The sequence below is a fragment of the Zootoca vivipara genome, chromosome 6 (assembly GCF_965207765.1).
Source record: "Zootoca vivipara chromosome 6, rZooViv2.hap1.1, whole genome shotgun sequence".
Lineage (NCBI taxonomy): Eukaryota > Metazoa > Chordata > Lepidosauria > Squamata > Lacertidae > Zootoca > Zootoca vivipara.
The window spans coordinates 93,788,018-93,807,449 of NC_142589.1; the positions used below are offsets into that span (position 1 = coordinate 93,788,018).

Below are 19,432 nucleotides of genomic sequence, written 5' to 3' on the forward strand. Positions count from 1 at the left end.
ATGGGACTCCCTTTGGCTTGAAGCAGGTTGTTTTCTGCTGCTCCAGAGAAGCGGACACAGAGCAATGGATTCAAACTACAAGAAAGAAGATTCCACCTCAACATTAGGAAGAACTTCCTGACAGTAAGAGCTGTTCGACAGTGGAACTTGCTGCCAAGGAGTGTGGTGGAGTCTCCTTCTTTGGAGGTCTTTAAGCAGAGGCTTGACAGCCATATGTCAGGAATGCTTTGATGGTGTTTCCTGCTTGGCAGGGGGTTGGACTGGATGGCCCTTGTGGTCTCTTCCAACTCTTATGATTCTATGAAGGGAGGTTACCGTCTCTGCTCTGTGGCACCCAAAGGTGCACAAGCGGCGACCACTTTCGAGCTCCCCGAAACTTGTCCTTCTCCTCCGTTCGTCTTCTGCTTGCAGCAGGGATGGGGGGGGGCTCAGGTTTGGGCTGGGGGTTCATCAGTATGCGGATGATACCCAGCTCTACCTCTCCTTTAAATCAGAACCAGTGAAGGTCCTGTGTGAGGGTCTGGAGGCGGTCGGAGGATGGATGGCGGATAACAGATCGAGCTTGAATCCAGACAAGACAGAAGGACTGTTTTTGAGGGGACAGGGGGCGGGCAGGTGGGGGGGGACTCCCTGGTCCTGAATGGGGTAACTGCGCCCCTGAAGGACCAGGTATGCAGCCTGGGGCTCATTTTGGACTCACAGCTGTCCATGGAGGTACAGGTCAGTTCTGTGTCCAGGGCAGCTGTCTCCCAGCTCCATCTGGAACACAGGATGAGACCCTACCTGCCCATGGACTGGACAGAATGGTGCATGCTCTGGTTATCTCCCGCTTTGACTCCTGCCATGTGCTCTACTTGTGGCTACCTTTGAAGGTGACCCAGAAACCACAACTAATCCAGAATGCATCAGCTAGACTGGTGACTGGGTGTGGCCACTGAGACCATATAACACTGGTCCTGAAAGACCTACATTGGCTTCTGGGATGTTTCCGAGCACAATTCAAAGTGTTGGTGCTAACCTTGAAAGTCCTAAACAGCCCAGTATCCCTGAAGGAGCGTCTCCACCCCCATCATCAGGGCCGGCTCTAGGTAGACCCCTGGTGGCGCAGTGCGCCAGGGCGCGCGCGGAAACCATGCTTCGCCCTGCGAGTGCGGGGACACCGGAGTGATCTCCGCCCCTCAGCACCAGGGCGCGCGACCTGCTCGAGACTGCCCTGTCCATTATTCAGCCTGGACACTGAGGTCCAGCTCCAAGGGCCTTCTGGCGGTTCCCTCACTGCGATAAGTGAGGTTACAGGGAACTATCGGTAGGAGAAAATAACAGAGGCCAACCGGAGAATTTTGAGAAGCAAAGCCGCTAGTAAGCCTGATCTTTATTAAACTGTTGCAACAGGGTCCTCACTCGCCACACGCAGGAGGGAGGAGGAACCCAGAACATTGGTGTGCAAGCTCTTATATAGACTTTTGAAACTGCCCACCCTGTAGCTCAAGACCACCCCTAAAAACATCATACATACATCACAGAAGGAGGCAGTCTACAGCAGAAATCCTGCCTGCCAGGAAACCTAATAATGGCCACTGATTGCTTACTTGCCCATTCTTTTGTGATGGTAAATACTTTTAATTCCTGAATCCAGGTCACAGGCTCACCTGCTTTTTCTATTTCCTTAACTACCTCTTGAGCTCTTTCCAACTTTCCAACAGCCATTCTCTTTGGCGCAGCTTCGACCAACCTGTTTGCCCAAGCTCAAGAGGAGATCTATTTCCCCTCCTGTTCTCCGGGTCATATAATCTGTTGTTAAGAAGCATGTCAACGTAACCGAACCATAAATTCTAACACTTCTAGCTTTGATTACACAGAGTGGCTTTTGTCCCACAAAGCCCAGGAGAGCTGCCGTTGTTCTCTTGGACAAACAGGAATTATTAGAATCGTAGAGTTGGAAAGGGACCCTGAGGGTCATCTAGTCCAACCCCCTGTAATGCGGCGTTATAAGAATTTAAGGTCTCAAATATATAAATTAAATGTTCATAAATTTACAAGGCTATCATATACTTAAGTATGTAAACCACATGTCTGAAATAGTACAGGAGAACAATCCAGAAACCATTTGCACTCTCCCAAATTGACTTCAAATGTTTCTCTGCAGGGAGGAAGGAAATGGAAAAGACTCTCCATTGTCTTTTGCTTACCTGTCCTTATGGCATCTTTCTCCCTATTTTCACGGGAGAAATGTTGCAGGGGATGGAATAGGATGTCCCTATTTTCACGGGAGAAATGTTGGAGGGGATGGAATAGGACATCCCTATTTTCACGGGAGAAATGTTGGAGGGGATGGAATAGGACGTCCCTATTTTCACGGGAGAAATGTTGGAGGGGATGGAATAGGACATCCCTATTTTCACGGGAGAAATGTTGGAGGGGATGGAATAGGACGTCCCTATTTTCACGGGAGAAATGTTGGAGGGGATGGAATAGGACGTCCCTATTTTCACGAAAGAAACATTGGAGGGGAAGGAATAGGACAGGGGTCACCAACCTAAGGCCCATGGACCAGAAGCGTCCCACGGAGGTCGTTTGACCAGTCCATGAGCCACCCCTGAATTGAGTTGCCCGCTCGCACGCTACACTAAACCAGCGTGGCACGGGGACACGTTTCCGCGGCGCCGAAAATCATGTCTGCGCAGACGCCAAAATCACGGGTGCACACGATCCAGTCCACGGATCTCTGTGGGACCGATACGGCCCAGGCCAGATAAACTTTGCCAACCCCTGGAATAGGACATCCCTATTTTCATTGGATTCCCATGATGGGTGAGCTCCCATCGCTTGGTCCCAGCTCCTGCCAACCTAGCAGTTCGAAAGCACGTCAAAGTGCAAGTAGATAAATAGGAACCGCTACAGCGAGGTCGTCAACGGCGCTTCTGTGCTTTGCTCTAGTTTCGCCAGAAACAGCTTAGTCCTGCTGGCCACATGACCCAGAAAAACTGTCTGCGGACAAACGCCAGCTCCCTCGGCCAGTAAAGCGAGATGAGCGCCGCAACCCCAGAGTCGTCCGCGACTGGACCTAATGGTCAGGGGTCCCTTTACCTTTTTTTTATTTTCATCGGAGAAACTTTGGGCGGTATGCAATGCATCTTGAATCTCTTCAAGCCAGAGGACAATCTACCAAGACATTATCAGGGAGTTCAGCGCCTGTTTCCACCAAGACTCTCTTTTCCTCCCTGACAGTTGCTTCCTGCAGGGGTTTAATCATCCTCTAGCACCACAAGAGGAGTCCTTCACCTTGAAAGGACCTCTGTTGCCTCATCAGACAGGTGAGTTCAGCCATAAAAGAAGAAAAAATAGGGGAACGCCCCTGAAATAAACGTCGTCGTATAACTGGCACACACGGTGCTTTTGAATCTGACCTAATTCATAGCAACGGGGGGGCTGGTTCCTTTGGGGCAACTGGGGCACAGCCCCCCTAACCTAAGATGGTGCCAAATTAAACGGAGTTTGCTAAGACCCAGCATGGGTTTCTCAAAAATAAGGACGAATTTCGTTTCTTTTTTTCGATAAGAGTTACAGCAGTCTCCAAAACCAAAGCATTCCAAAGCAAAGGTGCACTTTCCCATAGAAAGGAACGCAAAACAGATTAATCCATGGGTAGGCAAACTAAGGCCCGGGGGCCGGATACGGGCAATTCGCCTTCTCAACCCGGCTCGCGGACGGTCCGGGAATCAGCGTGTTTTTACATGAGTAGAATGTGTCCTTTTATTTAAAATGCATCTCTGGGTTATTTGTGGGGCATAGGAATTCGTTCATCTCTCCCCCCCCCCAAAAAAAAGTCCGGCCCCCCACAAGGGACAGTGTACTGGCCCCCTGCTGAAAAAGTTTGCTGACCCCTGGTGTAACTGAACCAAACAGTTAAAACTGCTAATAAACGATCCCTAGGATCTTAGCAGCTTCACTTTTATTGCCAAGCTGATGTTTTTTTAAAAAACCACCACTCCTTCCGCATTCCATTGTCTTGCCAGCCATTAATTTCTTTTGCTAGTTTCCTGCAGACTCCGGCCTGTTCAGACAGGTTGGAACTTGCTCCCGTTTCCGAGAAGAGCGCCTGATCTCTTGAAACGAAAACACACACATCGTGCAAGCTTCGTCATCGAGGCGGCCCTGAAAAAGAGCTGGCATCAGGATCAGGAATAAGGAATTCCAACACCGAGAAACCGGGTAGCGGTTGGGACAAAGGGAAAGTTCATTTGCAATTTCTTTCGAAAAGAGGAACAGAGACCTCCGTATTTCCTGGCTGGTGTGTTTGTGCATGTTCTGCAATGAAACTCTGGACTCGGCTATGCAGCTGCAAAGGAAACGTTTCAAGTGTGCTGCAAAGTACATTATACAAATGCGACACCAGATGGCGATGATGAGCTATGGCAAATTGAATCTATTTTTCAAAATGTTTTTTTAAAAAAAGAATTTTCACCTTTTTAAAATATGTGTCTAGATTCCACCACTGGCACAATGAATTGGTGCCTTAAATGATAGGTTGATACAATCACAAGTCCTTCTGCTTTTGGCCCCAACTGAGCTATGCATTTAAACTGGGGTCATAGCACTTAAACAGGCTTGGCTGCTCCAAAGACTCATGGGAGCTGTAGTTTGTTAAGGGTGCTGAGCGTCATTAGGAAACACCTATACAGCGGCACCTTGGTTTTCAAACTTAATCCGTTCTGGAAGTCTGTTCCAAAACCAAAGCGTTCCAAAACCAAGGCGCGCCTTCCTGTAGAAAGCAATGCAAAATGGATTAATCCGTTCCAGACTTTTAAAAACAACCCCTAAAACAGCAGCTTAACGTGCATTTTACTATCTAATGAGGCCATTGATCAATAAAATGAAAGCAATAACCAATGTACTGTACTACAGTGGTACCTCGGTTTATGAACACAATTGGTTCCAGAAGTCTGTTCATAAACTGAAGCGTTCATAAACTGAAGCAAACTTTCCCATTGAAAGTAATGGAAAGTGGATAAATCCGTTCCAGACGGGTCCGCGGAGTACTCAACCTGAAGTGTACTTAACCCGAGGTATGAGTGTAATTGGTTCCGGAAGTCTGTACTTAACCTGAAGCATGGGTGTAATTGGTTCCGGAAGTCTGTTCATAAACTGAAGCGTTCATAAACTGAAGCGAACTTTCCCACTGAAAGTAATGGAAAATGAATTAATACGTTCCAGATGCGTCTGCGGCGTTCGTAAACTGAAAATTCATAAACTGAGGTGTTCATAAACTGAGGTTCCACTGTATACAATAAACAAGACAGTATGCAGATGATAAAAATTAAAATTACATTTCCCCCCTGACCTGCACTGATGATAGTCATTGTTTGGATGGGGGGCTTTCATCCATTTCCGCAGCCACACAACCAACCAACCAGTAGCTGAACTGGGTTCCGCACAGTCACAAAAACAAATGAACCGAAAAAGCCTCAAAAACCAAAACGCAAAATGAATGGGAAAAACAAAAGCGCCAAACTAATCCGTTCCGGAAGTCCGTTTGACTTCCGAAATGTTTGGAAACCAAGGCGCGGCTCCTGATTGGTGCAGGCGCCCTGGAAACAATAGCCGACAGCCGCGTTGGACGTTCGGCTTCCAAAAAACGTTCAAAAACTGGCTCAGTTCCGGGGCAGGGATAGGTAAGACCTGACCTGGGTGGGGTGAGGGGGGTGGAATAGGGGTCAGGGATAGGTAAGGCCTTGCCTGGGTGGGGTGGGTATAGCTGAATATGAAATGGGGGTATCTCAAGCCTTGCCTGGGTGGGGTGGGGGGGTCCCAGAATAGGAAACAGGGATAGGTAATGGATCGGGACAGGGTAGGGGGGAGACACAGGGATGCGCCTATGTAAACATAACATACGAAAAACTGGGGGACTCTGACGGTCAGGGGAGTCTGAAGGGGGGCTCTGACCCTCCATTTAACAAACTGAGCCACAGCAACACATGGCAGGGCCAGCTAGTAATAAATAATAATAATAATAATAATAATAATAATAATAATAATAATAATAATAATAATAATATATTAGTTACAGGTAGGTAGCTGTGTTGGTCTGAGTCGAAACAAAATAAACAAATTCCTTCAGTAGCACCTTAAAGACCAACTAAGTTTTTATTTTGGTATGAGCTTTCGTGTGCATGCACACTTCATCTGACGAAGTGTGCATGCACACAAAAGCTCATACCAAAATAAAAACTTAGTTGGTCTTTAAGGTGCTACTGAAGGAATTTTTTAATAATATATTATTTATACTCCACCTATCTGGCTGGGTTTCCCCAGCCACTCTGGGCGGCTTCCAGCAAAATATTAAAATACAATAATTCATCAAATGTTAAAAGCTTCCCTAAAGAGGGCTGCCTTCAGATGTCTTCTAAAAGTCAGATAGTTGTTTATTTCTTTGACATCTGGTGACTAAAGTTCATTATTTTCATTGGACCAACACTGGCTTCAATATCTATGCCTTTTAGGAATACAGGAATAGGCACAGAGATACCCCAAAAGGTGAGGAAGATATTTCTCTATGCCACCGTGGCAGCAAGAATTCTAAAAGCTGGAAACTGGGAAGGAGATTTAACACCGACTAAACTGGAGTGGCAATCAAAACTGTTATCGAGTTTGCAGAATTAACAAAAATGACGGGAAAATTAAGGGACCGGATGGAACAAACATCTATGAGGGAATGGGACATGTATAGAAATTATCTCAGGGAGCAATGCAAAAATCTGGAGTTGTTGGCAGGCCTGAAGTGACTTCTGCAAGAAACCGTAGAAACTTAAGAGAACTGAGATGTATTATCATCGATAAAGATAAATGCAACAAACCAAAAAGTACTAAGGAACCATGATGGGAAGTCGCCATAGAAGATATGTACTAAGAAACCATAGTATCTTTTTGTAACGTGTTGAAGTGTTTTTGTTGACTGTTTGTTTTCTTTTTGGAATCAATAAAGCAAAATATAAACAACAACAACAACACTGGCTTCAGTGTCCAGCTTTTACGACTTAGTGAAGAGAAAGAATGTAAGCTTCCCTTTTCTTTTCTTTTTTTAATAAAACACACACCTTTATTTATAATTCTTATATACAAGTAGATTTATATATATATATATATATGTAAGTGGTCTGATGTGACGAGGGCAGGGAAGATAGGGACTGGGTGGGTGGAGAATTTCTTCCTTCATGAGGCCTAGTATCTTTTGTGAACATCGTGCAAAAGGAAGGGCAGGGCGGGTGACGGGACAGAACTGTGCAAAATGTGCAAGGAGGAGGAAAAGGGAGAGGAAAGAGTTGGGAATGGTCCAATTCTCAAGAAGAACCCAGTTGGATTGAGAGGAGGGCAGCCGAGTCTTTGGGTCTTCCCTGCCAAGGCGTCTTCCGGCTTGCTCCCCCCCCCCCAAGGGGGACAGAGCCTCAGTTGACGACACTGGGATTTCCGCTGCCCTCGGAGTCTCCGAGTGCCTGGGATCGGGTGCCGGCCAGCCCCGAAACGGAGATGTCATCTGCAGGAGGAAGCGAGAAACAAAGGTTGCTTGAGCTGTCCAGTTATAGGAACTCTAAGGTCATATATAGGGACGCGGGTGGCGCTGTGGTCTAAACCAATGAGCCTCTTGGGCTTGCCGATCGGAAGGTCAGCGGTTCGAATCCCCGCGACAGGGTGAGCTCCCGTTGCTCGGTCCCAGCTCCTGCCCACCTAGCAGTTCCAAAGCATGTCAAAGTGCAAGTAGATAAATAGGTACTGCTCCGGCGGGAAGGTAAACGGCGTTTCCGTGCACTGCTCTGGTTTGACAGAAGCGGCTTAGTCATGCTGGCCACATGACCATAGCTGCCAAGTTTTCCCTTTTCTCGCAAGGAAGCCTATTCAGCATAAGGGAAAATCCCTTTTAAAAAGGGAGAACTTGGCAGCTATGCATGACCCGGAAAAACTGTGTGCAGACAAACGCCGGCTCCCTTGGCCAGTAAAGCGAGATGAGCGCCGCAACCCCAGAGTCATCCGCGACTGGACGTAACCGTCAGGGGTCCTTTATGTACATTTATAAAATGTTCATAAATGTACAAGGCAAACACATACATAAGTATATAAACTACATGTCTGAAATACAGGTAGGTAGCCGTGTTGGTCTGGGTCAAAGTAAAATAAAAAAATTCCTTCAGTAGCACCTTAAAGACCAACTAAGTTTTTATTTTGGTATGAGCTTTCGTGTGCATGCACACTTCTTCAGATACAGTGAAATAGGAGTTTCCAGGCACTTATGTAGAGAAGGGGTGGGGAGGGGTGGGGATGGGGAGGGGAGGGGGGATCACTCAGAAGGGTGGTGGAAGTGGGTGATTGACTGACTGATAGCTGTTGATGACCGAAAACGACTGCAAATGGTTTTGCATGAAAAAGCAAGGGTTGAGATGGCTGAAGATCGCTTATCATGTATAATGAGATAAGAATCCGATATCTCTGTTCAAACCAGGTCCCTCCATGGTTTTGAGCTTGGTGATAAGTTGTAATTCAGCAACTTCTCTTTCCAGTCTATTTCTGAAATTCCCCCTCCCCACCCCTTCTCTACATAAGTGCTTGGGGACTCCTATTTCACTGTATCTGAAGAAGTGTGCATGCACACGAAAGCTCATACCAAAATAAAAACTTAGTTGGTCTTAAAGGTGCTACTGAAGGAATTTTTTTATTTTATGTCTGAAATAGTACAGGAGAGCAATCCTGAAGCCATTTTGACTCCCCCAAATTGACATCAGATTATTTCTCTGCAAGGAGGAAGGAAATTGGGAAAGCTGTTCCAACAGTCTTTGGACTGTAGGGGCTCACACCTCCCTTTTCAAATACAGCCTGGCAAGTATCTGTGAAGCTGAGCAAAGTTATCAATATGCGCAAGAGATTCAGGAACTAAGTATTTTTCTTACAGTTCATCCTGTGGGATGTAATCAATTGGTGCAGTCAAATGCAACGTTTCTTATTTCCCTAGAATGGGCACAAGGAGGGGGACATCCAGTCGGTGCAACTTTCCTCCCCTCTGCCTGAGACCTGGGAGATGGGCCTGACTCTGGCCGACTCCACAAAGGAGCCGAGTCACGCAGCCGTCTTCTCAGTTCATCCAGTTTTCGTCTTTCTTTGTTCGTGTAACTATTAAGCTAAAGCCTGCCTTTCAGGGATCAAACCGCGAACTGAAATGCGAGTAAACCTCTTGCTACTTTACTCAGAAAGACTCTCGTGCCTTCGTTCTTTTAAGAGGGACAAAAGGGAAACGATCTTAACGAAGAGATTCAAAGCTTCCAGCTATACTGAGGGGAATCTGCTCTGCTACATCATTTAGTAGCGCGAGTCAAGGAAAGATAATACTTATCCAATATATCCCTTTCCAACTATCCTTAACATTCCCACACATCCCTCCTCTAAGAAGAAAAATCCTCTGCTCTCAGGGCATTCCTCTCCATCCCTCGCACGTAACAGGAATGTCCCTGTGGAGATGGCAGTCCTGAATCGGTGGCGCATGCCCTTCTGGCTTGCCCTCTTTCTAAAGACTTGAGGAATGAGATGATCCCCCTCTTTTATTGTCCATTCTGGGTCAGCCAGCCACTGCCCCAGTGTCCTTTCTCTGGGCAGACCAAGATGAGCAGGTGACAGGAAAGGTGGCAAGGTTTTTAGCTGGGGCAATCAGAATTAGATCCACCATTTGACTATTGATTCAAAACCCTAAAATGTATTTTATATAATTGCCTTTTTCTTTCTATTCTTTGTATATCGTATTGTTGTTTTGTTGCTATGGCCAACGGCTGACGCAAATAAAGATTCATTCATTCATTCTAGGGGCCACCTCTTCCGCTGGCCGGGTCCCCGCCTCTCCCCCCCCCCCCACAGTTAAGGCAAAACGAAATCTGACTTACGGAACCGGACACGGATGGGCCAAATCATTATGCAGGCGAGGCCCAGAGTGGCGACGACAGCCATTCCTCCGGTGACGGCCACCATCACCCAGCGGTAAAACGGCACACAGTTGCTGCAACAGTGCTCAGTCCTGGGTTCCCCATTGGCGGGGGGGGGGGGAGAGGGAAGGGAAGACAGAAAGGGGAAAGCAACGGGAGTTGTTAAAAAAGGAAGAGTGACTCCAGGCCAAATTCCTGGGAGATCTCTCGCATACAGAATCTGAAGCAGGCAACAAGCAAGGTGAGAGCTTACTGGGAAATGATGTACAGTCGTACCTTGGTTGGCGAACGGCTTGCGACTCGAATGTTTTGGTTCCCCGAACGCCGCAAAGCCAGAAGTGATCGCTCCGGTTTGTGAACTTTTTTCCGGAAGCCGAATGTCCGACCCGGCTTCCGGTTGAGCGCGGGAAGCTCCTGCAGCCAATCGGAAGCTGCGCCTTGGTTTTTCAAACGGCGTACCTATTTATTTAATTTCTGCACCGCTTTATACTTTAGAGAAAAACTTCAAAGCGGTTTACGGCATATTAAATTAATAAAAGAATAATACAATCACGGATTCCATTCAACAACCAAGGTACGGCTGTACCGCTTAATCGGCAAAGCATTTAAGTGGCTTGCATCAAAATGATAAGAGAGACATATAAATAACCAAGGCCTGTCTATATCTAAAGTTGAGGTCAAAATTATTCAACCCCTACTTCAAATCAGGTTTACTTTCCGAGAGCTATTCCTTCTCAGAATTGGATTCTGTTCACACTGGGAGCCGAGCGCCTCGCATCCTGCAATTGTCGCATGCTGTTGTGTTATGGTCTGTGGTTTCAGTGGGTAATGTTTCTACTTACGGGCACGGGTGCAAGTTCTGGATGATCATCACGCCCACCCCGTTGGCGACTTTATCCGTGAAGCTCATGGCTCCGTAGACGAAGGCACCGCTGTGCTGTCAAAGAAAACGAGATTGCTATTTGGGCTCCGGAAAAGCTCAAGGACGCTGCCCGGAAGCAAAAAGAGGCAAGCCTCAAAATCCCATTTGAGGCTTGCCTCTTTGGCACTGTCCTCCCTTTGAAATCCCCTTTTAAAAAGAAACACCACCCGCCTCTAGTTTCAGACCTCTAAAATCTGATGGCAGGCACCATTCACCCCGGTTTTCTCCCCACCCTTTGCCCTCATTTATTGTATCACTGTCCTTTAAATTTCCCTGGAGAACCACCCCAAAATATATTATGAAAACCTGCATTTCTGAACGTACACAACTTGTAACAGTATACATCTGTAAAACGCGGCTCCATAAGTTAGTATAAACCAGGCATGTCAAACCTGCGGCCCTCCAGATGTTTTGGACTACAATTCCCATCTTTCCCCAACCACTGGTCCTGCTAGCTAGGGATCATGGGAGTTGTAGGCCAAAACATCTGGAGGGCCGCAGGTTTGACATGCCTGGTATAAACCTTTGGGACTGGTCTTTGGTTTTCGGGACATTTTGCATACGGCATTTATTCTATTACAGTGGTACCTTGGTTCTCGAACGGCTTAGCCGTCGAACAACTTGGAACCCGAACGCTGCAAACCTGGAATTAAGCATTCTGGTTTGCAAACATTTTTGGGAAGCCGAACATACTCCGATTTGAGTGTTATGCTTCCGATTTGAGTGCCACACTGAGGTCTGTCTGTTTTGGCTATTTATTTTGCATTTTTGTTTTTGCGACTCTTTTTGTTTTGTTTTTGTGACTGTATGGAACCCAGTTCAGTTAATGATTGATTGTGTGACTGCAGTACATTGTTTATTGCTTTCATTTTATGGATCAATGGTGTAAATGATAGTAAAAATCATGTTAAATTGCTGTTTTAGGGGCTGTTTTTAAAAGTCTGGAACGGATCAATCCGTTTTGCATTGCTTTCTATGTGAAAGCACGCCTTGGTTTTGGAACTGACTTCCGAAACAGAGGAAGTCAGAGACCCAAAGAATGTGAATGTGTAAAAGAATACATGAAAAAACATTGTTCCAAAACAAATTTATTCATATGCATTGACCAATTTTTGTAAGATGGCTTATGGCAGGGGTCAGCAAACTTTTTCAGCAGGGGGCCGGTCAGACTTTGTGGGGGGCCGGACTATATTTTGAATGAATTCCTATATAATGAATGAATTCCTATGCTCCACCAAATAACCCAGAGATGCATTTTAAAGAAAAGCACACATTCTACTCATGTAAAAACATGCTGATTCCTGGACCATCTGCGGGCCGGATTTAGAAGGCTTTTGGGCCAGATCTGGCCTCGGGGCCTTAGTTTGCCTACCCATGGCTTATGGGGAAAATGAAAAACAATATTTACAACACAATAGAAGCAGAATGCTAAACAGAAGAAGCTGTTCGGTGGTGGAGGGAAGTCACAGGGCGAGGAATATGGAAGTGTTATTTAGACACATAAACACAGAATTGAAAATAGCTGTAATTCAAAATGTACTGTAAAGTGTTTTATGAAGCTGTAATGGAATGAAATAATTTATATTAAAGAATATTATTATTAATAATAATTTATTATTTATACCCCGCCCATCTGGCTGGGTTTCCCCAGCCACTCTGGGCAGCTTCCAACAGAAAAATAAAATAAAATAATCTATTAAACATTAAAATCCCTAAACAGGGCTGCCTTGTGGGGCCTTTAAATGCCGGGGGGGGGGGGAATGAGAGTCTGAGACCCCAAGGTACCACTGTATTACAATTCCACCCCATCTTTTCTCCAATGAAAGTTCTCGCTCCCTCCATTTTTTCCTGGGAAGAGGTACTGTTGGTCACAAGGACTAGAAACTTAGGTTTTTAAAAAAAGAAATGGAAAAAAAGATGGTATCTGGCTGGTGTTTTGAATCTCGGCACCACATCAGGTACCTGTGTGTGTGTGTGTTTCCCTGGCAGGATCACCCGTGCGCTCTGCACATGCCCCCGTTACGTACTGTGTTGCTTCCAATGAGGTCGGCCGTCATGGACAGGGACGTTACCAGGATAGTGGCCGAGCCGGTGCCGAGAAGGACGGCCGCTCCATAGATCTCAACGCCGATTCGTTCAGCCAGAGCCACCCAGGAAGCAAATGCCAGGATGCTCAGCAAGCCCACGAAGTAGGTGAACTAAAACAGGGAGGAGGAGAGAAAAGAAGAGATTTTGAAAAATCATAGGGGAGGGGGGAAGGGAAACACTAGACTAATCATAATTCTAAATAACTAAGGATCCTAAATACTGCATTTTTCCGTGTAGAAGACGACCCCCAGTTTTTGATTATTATTTTTTAAAGCAAAATACATTGTCTTTTTTTAAAACAAAAAACCCCACATCTTTATTGAAAGTTCAAAAAGTACATAATTATACGTGCACCAAACATGGCGCGACGTAAATAAAACAAGAGAGAGAAAGAGAGAAACAGAACCCGTGTAGAAGGGGAAATAAAGAGGGGAAGGGGGGGAATCCCCCCAAACTGTATCTTTTACAAGGTTGTTATTGAAGACATCTGAAGGCAGCCCTGTTTAGGGAAGCTTTTAATACCATTGTATTTTAATATTTTGTTGGAAGCCTCCCAGAGTGGCTGGGGAAACCCAGCCAGATGGGTGGGGTATAAGTAATAGATTATTTATTATTATTATTATTATTATTATTATTATTATTATTATTATTATTATTATTATTGTTATACTCACATTCCTGCCAATCTTCTTGTTCACAGTCTTCATCAGAAAGGAGGAGAGGAAACCACTAATGTACATCACCAGGGGAATTGTGGCGATGAACTTCTGCAGGAAGGCGAGAATTAGGGGAAAAAACGGGATGGATTCTGTTATCTTTGGAGGAGGAAGAGCTGAAAACCAGGACCAGCTGTCTACCAGCTCCATCTGGTACGCCGACTGAGACCCTCCCTGCCTGCAGACTGTTTTGCTAGAGCAGGCACCCCCAAACTCGGCCTTCCAGATGTTTTGGGACTACAACTCCCATCACCCCTAGCTAACGGGACCACTGGTAAAGGAGGATGGGAGCTGTAGTCCCAAAACATCTGGAGAGTCGAGTTTGGGGATTCCTGTGCTAGAGTGGTGCATGCTCTAGTTATCTCCTGCTTGGACTACTGCCATGCGCTCTCCGTGGGGCTTTCTTTGAAGGTGACTCGGAAACTGCAACTAATCCAGAACGCGGCAGCTAGACTGGTGACTGGGAGCGGCCGCTGAGACCATATAACACCGGCCCTGAAAGACCTACATTGGCTCCCAGGACGTTTCTGAGCACAATTCAAAGTGTTGGTGCTGACCTTGAAAGCCCTAAACGGCCCAGTATCCCTGAAGGAGCGTCTCCACACCCCATCGTTTAACCTGGACAATGAGGTCCAGCTCCGAGGGTCTTCTGGGCGGTTCCCTCCCTGTGAGAAGTGAGGTTACAGGGCACCAGGCAGAGGGCCTTCTCAGTGGTGGCGCCTGCCCTGTGGAATGCCCTCCCATCAGATATCAAGGAAACAAACAACTATCTGATTTTTAGAAGACATCTGTTTAGGGAAGTTTAATGTGTGGTGTTTTGTCGTGTTTTTAATATTCTGTTGGGAGCCGCCCAGAGTGGCTGGGGAAACCCATCCAGATGGGCAGGGTATAGATAAATTATATTATAATGATAAATTATATTATAATGATATATATTGGACTGGGCCATCCGGAACACAACTGCCACCACATCAGAAAAGACAGCGGCTTCCGGCCTCGCTTCCTGGGGTCCTGGAAGCCTCTGGGAGATTTTGGGCGGCTCTCAGGAGATGTTGCCAGAAACGGGAAACTGCTGACGCCAAGCAAGCATGGCAACCTTGTGCAAATCTTCCCTGACGGGCAAATCCTACTCTGGGTTCTGTAACCGCACAAGAGAGCGCGGGGGGAAGAAATCGGTCCCTCGCATCCTCAGGAGCCAGTTGCCTTAGCAACCAGGTGAAGGATGTCTCTACCTCCAGTTGGACTCACCTTGGGGAGCATCAGTGAGTTGGTGAGATACATTGCAATGTAGGTTTGGGAGAGGTTGACGATGAGTCGTGTGGCCATATACAACATTGCCACCTGGGAAGAAAGAGGAGGAGAGACAGTCAGGGGAGAAATATTGTACTGTATACCATATTTTTCTGTGCACAGTGGACCCTCCGGAGGTGAACTTAATTCGTTCTGGGGGTCCGTTCGCACCCTGAAAATTACGTAAATAGAGGCGCACTACATTCTAGGTTTGCCACGCCCATAACCCAAAGATTCCGTATCCAGAGGGATACGGAAGTAGAGATACAACTGTACAGGTGAAACTCTGAAAATTAGAATATCGTCGAAAAGTGCATTTATTTCAGTAATGCAACTTATGATTTTTTATTTTTCTTTTAATTTTGACAAATGCTTTCTTTTGGAAATTCCACAGTAATAAAACAAATAGTTACAATAATACAAAAATAAACATCGCTATTACATTTCATCAATTACATTCCATTTATAATTGACCCGCCTAACGACAAATAATTACAATTACAACAAATAAAGGCTTGGCATATATTGCTTTGCATGTCATGCATCTATCTCATATATTGGTTTCACCTTTTAAGTTGCGTTACTGTAATAAATCCACTTTTCGACAATATTCTAATTTTCTGAGTTTCACCTGTAACTGTAAAAACTGCTCTGAAAATGTATCATTCCAAATATGAAACCTTCCTCTGGTTTGTAAATATGAAGATGATATAAGCAAGAATGAGTCTTTCTGTAAAAAATAAAAAATAAAAATCAAGTCTTACTGACTAGTGATTTATATCGTGATTTAAATGGATTTTATTTAAATCAAATGCACCCAGATGCAATTTACTTCTGAGTAGACATTGTTTGGTGCCTGTTTTCTCCAACCCATCTTTCTAAACCTTTGCAAAGTTTGGGCTTCGCTAAAAAGTTTGAACTCGCTAAAATGACGCAATTAATAAGAAACCACTCAGGCGACAAGGTTAAAAAAAGAATGGGATTGCTTTAATAACTATCTAATTAAATATGGTTCCAACAACTTGGCTGTGTCCTAGACTAACTTCACAGATATAAGGGAATGTTGTTTTTCAATTATGGAATACAGATAAGTTGAATGTAAAAGAAACTTGGAAACCGCAAAGAGATAGAGGGAAGTCAAATAATATAGGGACCCAGGCAGAGGGCCTTCTCGGTGGTGGCACCCGCCCTGTGGAACGCCCTCCCACTAATTTTCCTAGTTTCACCTTTAGGAACTCCAATTTAAGAAAATAGGGGGGAGATTGACCCATGTAGAAGACGACCCACAGTTTCCCCCATAATTTTAAAGTAAAAAAAACCCTAGTCTTATACACGAAAAAGTATCACACTGAAAACAGAAGCGTGGCACTCAAATCGGAAGCATAACACTCAAAACGGAGTGTTCGCAAACCGGAGCACTTACTTCCAGGTTTGCAGTGTTTGGATTCCAAGTTGTTTGAGTACCAAGGCGTTTGAGAACCAAGGTACCACTCTAGTAAGGTTAAAGCTTACTGAGAAATGATATAGAATGAACTGAAAAGGATGTTTAAAATAACATTTGTTAAAAACAAACAAACCCAGAAGCTTTTCTTTTGGGAATTATAGGGACAGAATGGCCCAAACCATACAGAAACTTATTCAAGAATGTTACTCGCCCCCAAATGGAAAGAAGCAGAAGTCCCAGCAAAGGAAGAACAGATACAAAAACTTATGGAATATGCAGAAATGCGCAAAACTTACCGGAAAAATAAGAAATCAAGATAAACTTTTCATAAAAGAATGGAAATGGTTTATTGAATATTTACAGACAAATTGTAAACAGATAAGAACATTGGCAACAACCTGCAGTTTCATAAGAGCATCATTTTAAAAAGGGATATTAAATACCCAGGCTTCCCACATTGCGTTTCCCATACGGCTTTAAATATTAGGGGTAAATGAAGTTTCTCCTCCTGCAGCTCTTCCCCCCCCCAAACCAGATACCCTACACTGGGATAATGAAGTTGCGGAATCAGGATTTGGGGCTAGGCTCCCTAATTCCCTTGCGGCTAAGGCAATAGAGACCACCTCCTTGCTCCCCTCCCCTTGAACTCACCTGGTAGAAAGCAGGCTCCAAAAGCCAGTGTTTCCAGAGGAGGAGAGGCCGAGCGGGGCTTTTTCGGTCCGGAGGCAACAGGGGGGTCCGTTCCTCAGGATCCGGCAACCTGGCAAGCCGGGCGCCCTTCTCTTTGGTGCCGAGATGGAAGAGAAGCGAAGTGATGGCACCAACCCCCACCACGATCAGAGACAGGTTCTGAATTTGGGAAGGGGGAAGAGAAAGGCTTTGACTTACTATTTCACCTATCTGCCGTTGGGGATGCAACTGCCTCTAAAGAGGGAAGGAGGGCCCATCTTTATTTGCCACAAGAGACTCCCGTCACCGGCTCTTTCTCTCCCGTCAACTGAGCTGTATCCTGCAGCAGGGAGTCGCAGGGATCCCAGCCCTACTTCCCTTTCAAATCAGAGCCAGTGAAGGCAGTGAATGTCCTGTGTGATGTCTGGAGGCGGTTGGAGGATGGATGGCGGCCAACAGATTGAGGTTGAATCCTGACAAGACAGAAGGACTGTTTTTGGGGGACAGGGGGCGGGCAGGTGTGGATGACTCCCTGGTCCTGAATGGGGTCACTGTGCCCCTGAAGGACCAGGTGCGCAGCCTGGGAGTCATTTTGGACTCACAGCTGTCCCTGGAGGCACAGGTCAATTCTGTGTCCAGGGCAGCTGTCTATCAGCTCCATCTGGTACGCAGGATGAGACCCTCCCTGCCTGCAGACAGGGCCGTCTTAACCATACCTGGCGCCCTGGTGCCAAGATCCCTCCGGCGCCCACCGTGAGTGAGGCAGGCAGGAGGGGCATGCGGGGAGCTGAGAGGCGCGGAGGAGGCAGCCCCAGGCTCGCGCTCCCTGTGCGCCTCCGGAGAGTGGCCTGAAGCTGCTCAAAAACTGAGAGGCACGGAGGAGGTGGCCCCAGGCTCCCGCTCCCCGCATGAAGCTCTGGAGGCGCGTGGGGAGCGCGAGCTTGGGCCCCCGTGCCGCACTTCTCAGCTGTTCAGGCGGCCCCAGGCCAGTGTTCCCCACACGCCTCTGGAGAGTGGCCTGAAGCCGCTCAACAGCAGAGGCGCATGGAGGCAGACACCAGCATTCGGCGCCCCTGATAGCCAGGCGCCCTGACGCCTTGCGCCACCCAGCCCGGGCCTAGGGACGGCCCTGCCTGCAGACTGTCTGGCCAGAGTGGTGCATGCTCTAGTTATCTCCTGCTTGGACTACTGCAATGCGGTCAATGTGGGGCTCCCTTTGAAGGTGACCCGGAAACTGCAACTAATCCAGAATGCGGCAGCTAGACTGGGGACTGGGAGCGGCCGCCGAGACCATGTAACACTGGTCCTGAACGACCTACATTGGCTCCCAGGATGTTTCCGAGCACAATTCAAAGTGTTGGTGCTGACATTGAAAGCCCTAAACGGCCCAATAGACCTGAAGGAGAATCTCCACCTCCGACACCGGGGTCCATCTCCTGAGGGCCTTTTGGGGGTTCCCTCCCTGCGAGAAGCGAGGTTACAGGGAACCAGACAGAGGGCCTTCTCGGTGGTGGCGCTCGCCCTGTGGAATGACCTCCCATCAGATGTCAAGGAGATAAACAACTCTCTGACTTTTAGAAGACATCTGAAGGCAGCCCTGTTTAGGAAAGTTTTTTTTATGTTTCTATGTTTTATTGTGCTTTTAATATTCTGTTGGGAGCCGCCCAGTGTGGCTGGGGAAACCCAGCCAGATGGGTGGGGTATTTATCATTATCATCATCATCATCATCAGAGGCCCAGAAGCAATTAAGGAGCCTGGTAGAATGGAGACACAGTTCCGCTTCCTCCCTGCACTCACCCGAAAGACGGGGATGTCGTGGCGGCCGAGGTGGTGGCTCTGTTCTGGCTGCCCGCGGTGGCCCACCTGGAAATGAAGGAGCAGCCAGGCCGCTGCGTAAACGGTGATGTTGGCCATGACGGTGAAGGCATACCTGTAAAAGCCAAAGGGAGCATGCGGTCAGGAACCGCGCGGTTCAAAGATGGAGTTAGCAAAAACACGTCCTCCGCGGACTTTGGCTGAGCGTCAAGCCTCACCTGAAGGCTGTGAGCTCCACCTTCTCGTGGTCGCTGTCCACCAGCTCCGGGATGAGAGAGAGGTGGGAGATCTGGGTGGCGGCCCAGCCGAACTGGAAGATGACGATGAAGGGGATGAAATAGATGAGGGCTGCAAACTGGGGGGTGTTCTCCGAGCAGCCCAGGCAAGGGTTGAAAATGAAGGGGAAGGAGAGGAGGACGCAGATGGTACCTGCAGCAGAAGGAAATAAAGAGAGAGAAGGAAGGGGCATTTTAAAAGGGACACACTGGGAGCAGGCTCGGCAAAGATGCTCTCTGTTTATTTAAGAAGCAC

General features: G+C 46.9%; 1 protein-coding gene and 1 long non-coding RNA gene across 3 annotated transcripts in view; one reads left to right on the forward strand and one right to left on the reverse strand.

Moving 5' to 3' along the window:
* On the forward strand, nucleotides 1–12,990 carry LOC148685530 (uncharacterized). Of its 2 annotated transcripts, none has more exons than XR_015950776.1 (3): nucleotides 1–123; nucleotides 3,229–3,314; nucleotides 12,868–12,990. It is a non-coding gene; the product is annotated as an uncharacterized LOC148685530 (long non-coding RNA). The 2 variants fall into 2 exon arrangements; XR_015950777.1 differs by lacking the exon at nucleotides 12,868–12,990 and adding an exon at nucleotides 4,037–4,175.
* The window catches only part of MFSD12 (major facilitator superfamily domain containing 12), a 26,573-nt gene continuing 14,204 nt past the window's right edge, over nucleotides 7,064–19,432 (reverse strand). Inside the window, exons 2-10 of the mRNA XM_060275307.2 lie at nucleotides 19,120–19,330; nucleotides 18,884–19,016; nucleotides 17,068–17,265; nucleotides 14,931–15,023; nucleotides 13,641–13,733; nucleotides 12,906–13,076; nucleotides 10,799–10,893; nucleotides 9,918–10,048; nucleotides 7,064–7,531 (exon numbers count right to left, since the gene is read on the reverse strand). Coding sequence (XP_060131290.1) covers nucleotides 7,443–7,531; nucleotides 9,918–10,048; nucleotides 10,799–10,893; nucleotides 12,906–13,076; nucleotides 13,641–13,733; nucleotides 14,931–15,023; nucleotides 17,068–17,265; nucleotides 18,884–19,016; nucleotides 19,120–19,330 — 1,214 coding nt within the window. The 3' untranslated portion in view covers nucleotides 7,064–7,442. The remainder of the gene's footprint in view (nucleotides 7,532–9,917; nucleotides 10,049–10,798; nucleotides 10,894–12,905; nucleotides 13,077–13,640; nucleotides 13,734–14,930; nucleotides 15,024–17,067; nucleotides 17,266–18,883; nucleotides 19,017–19,119; nucleotides 19,331–19,432) is intronic.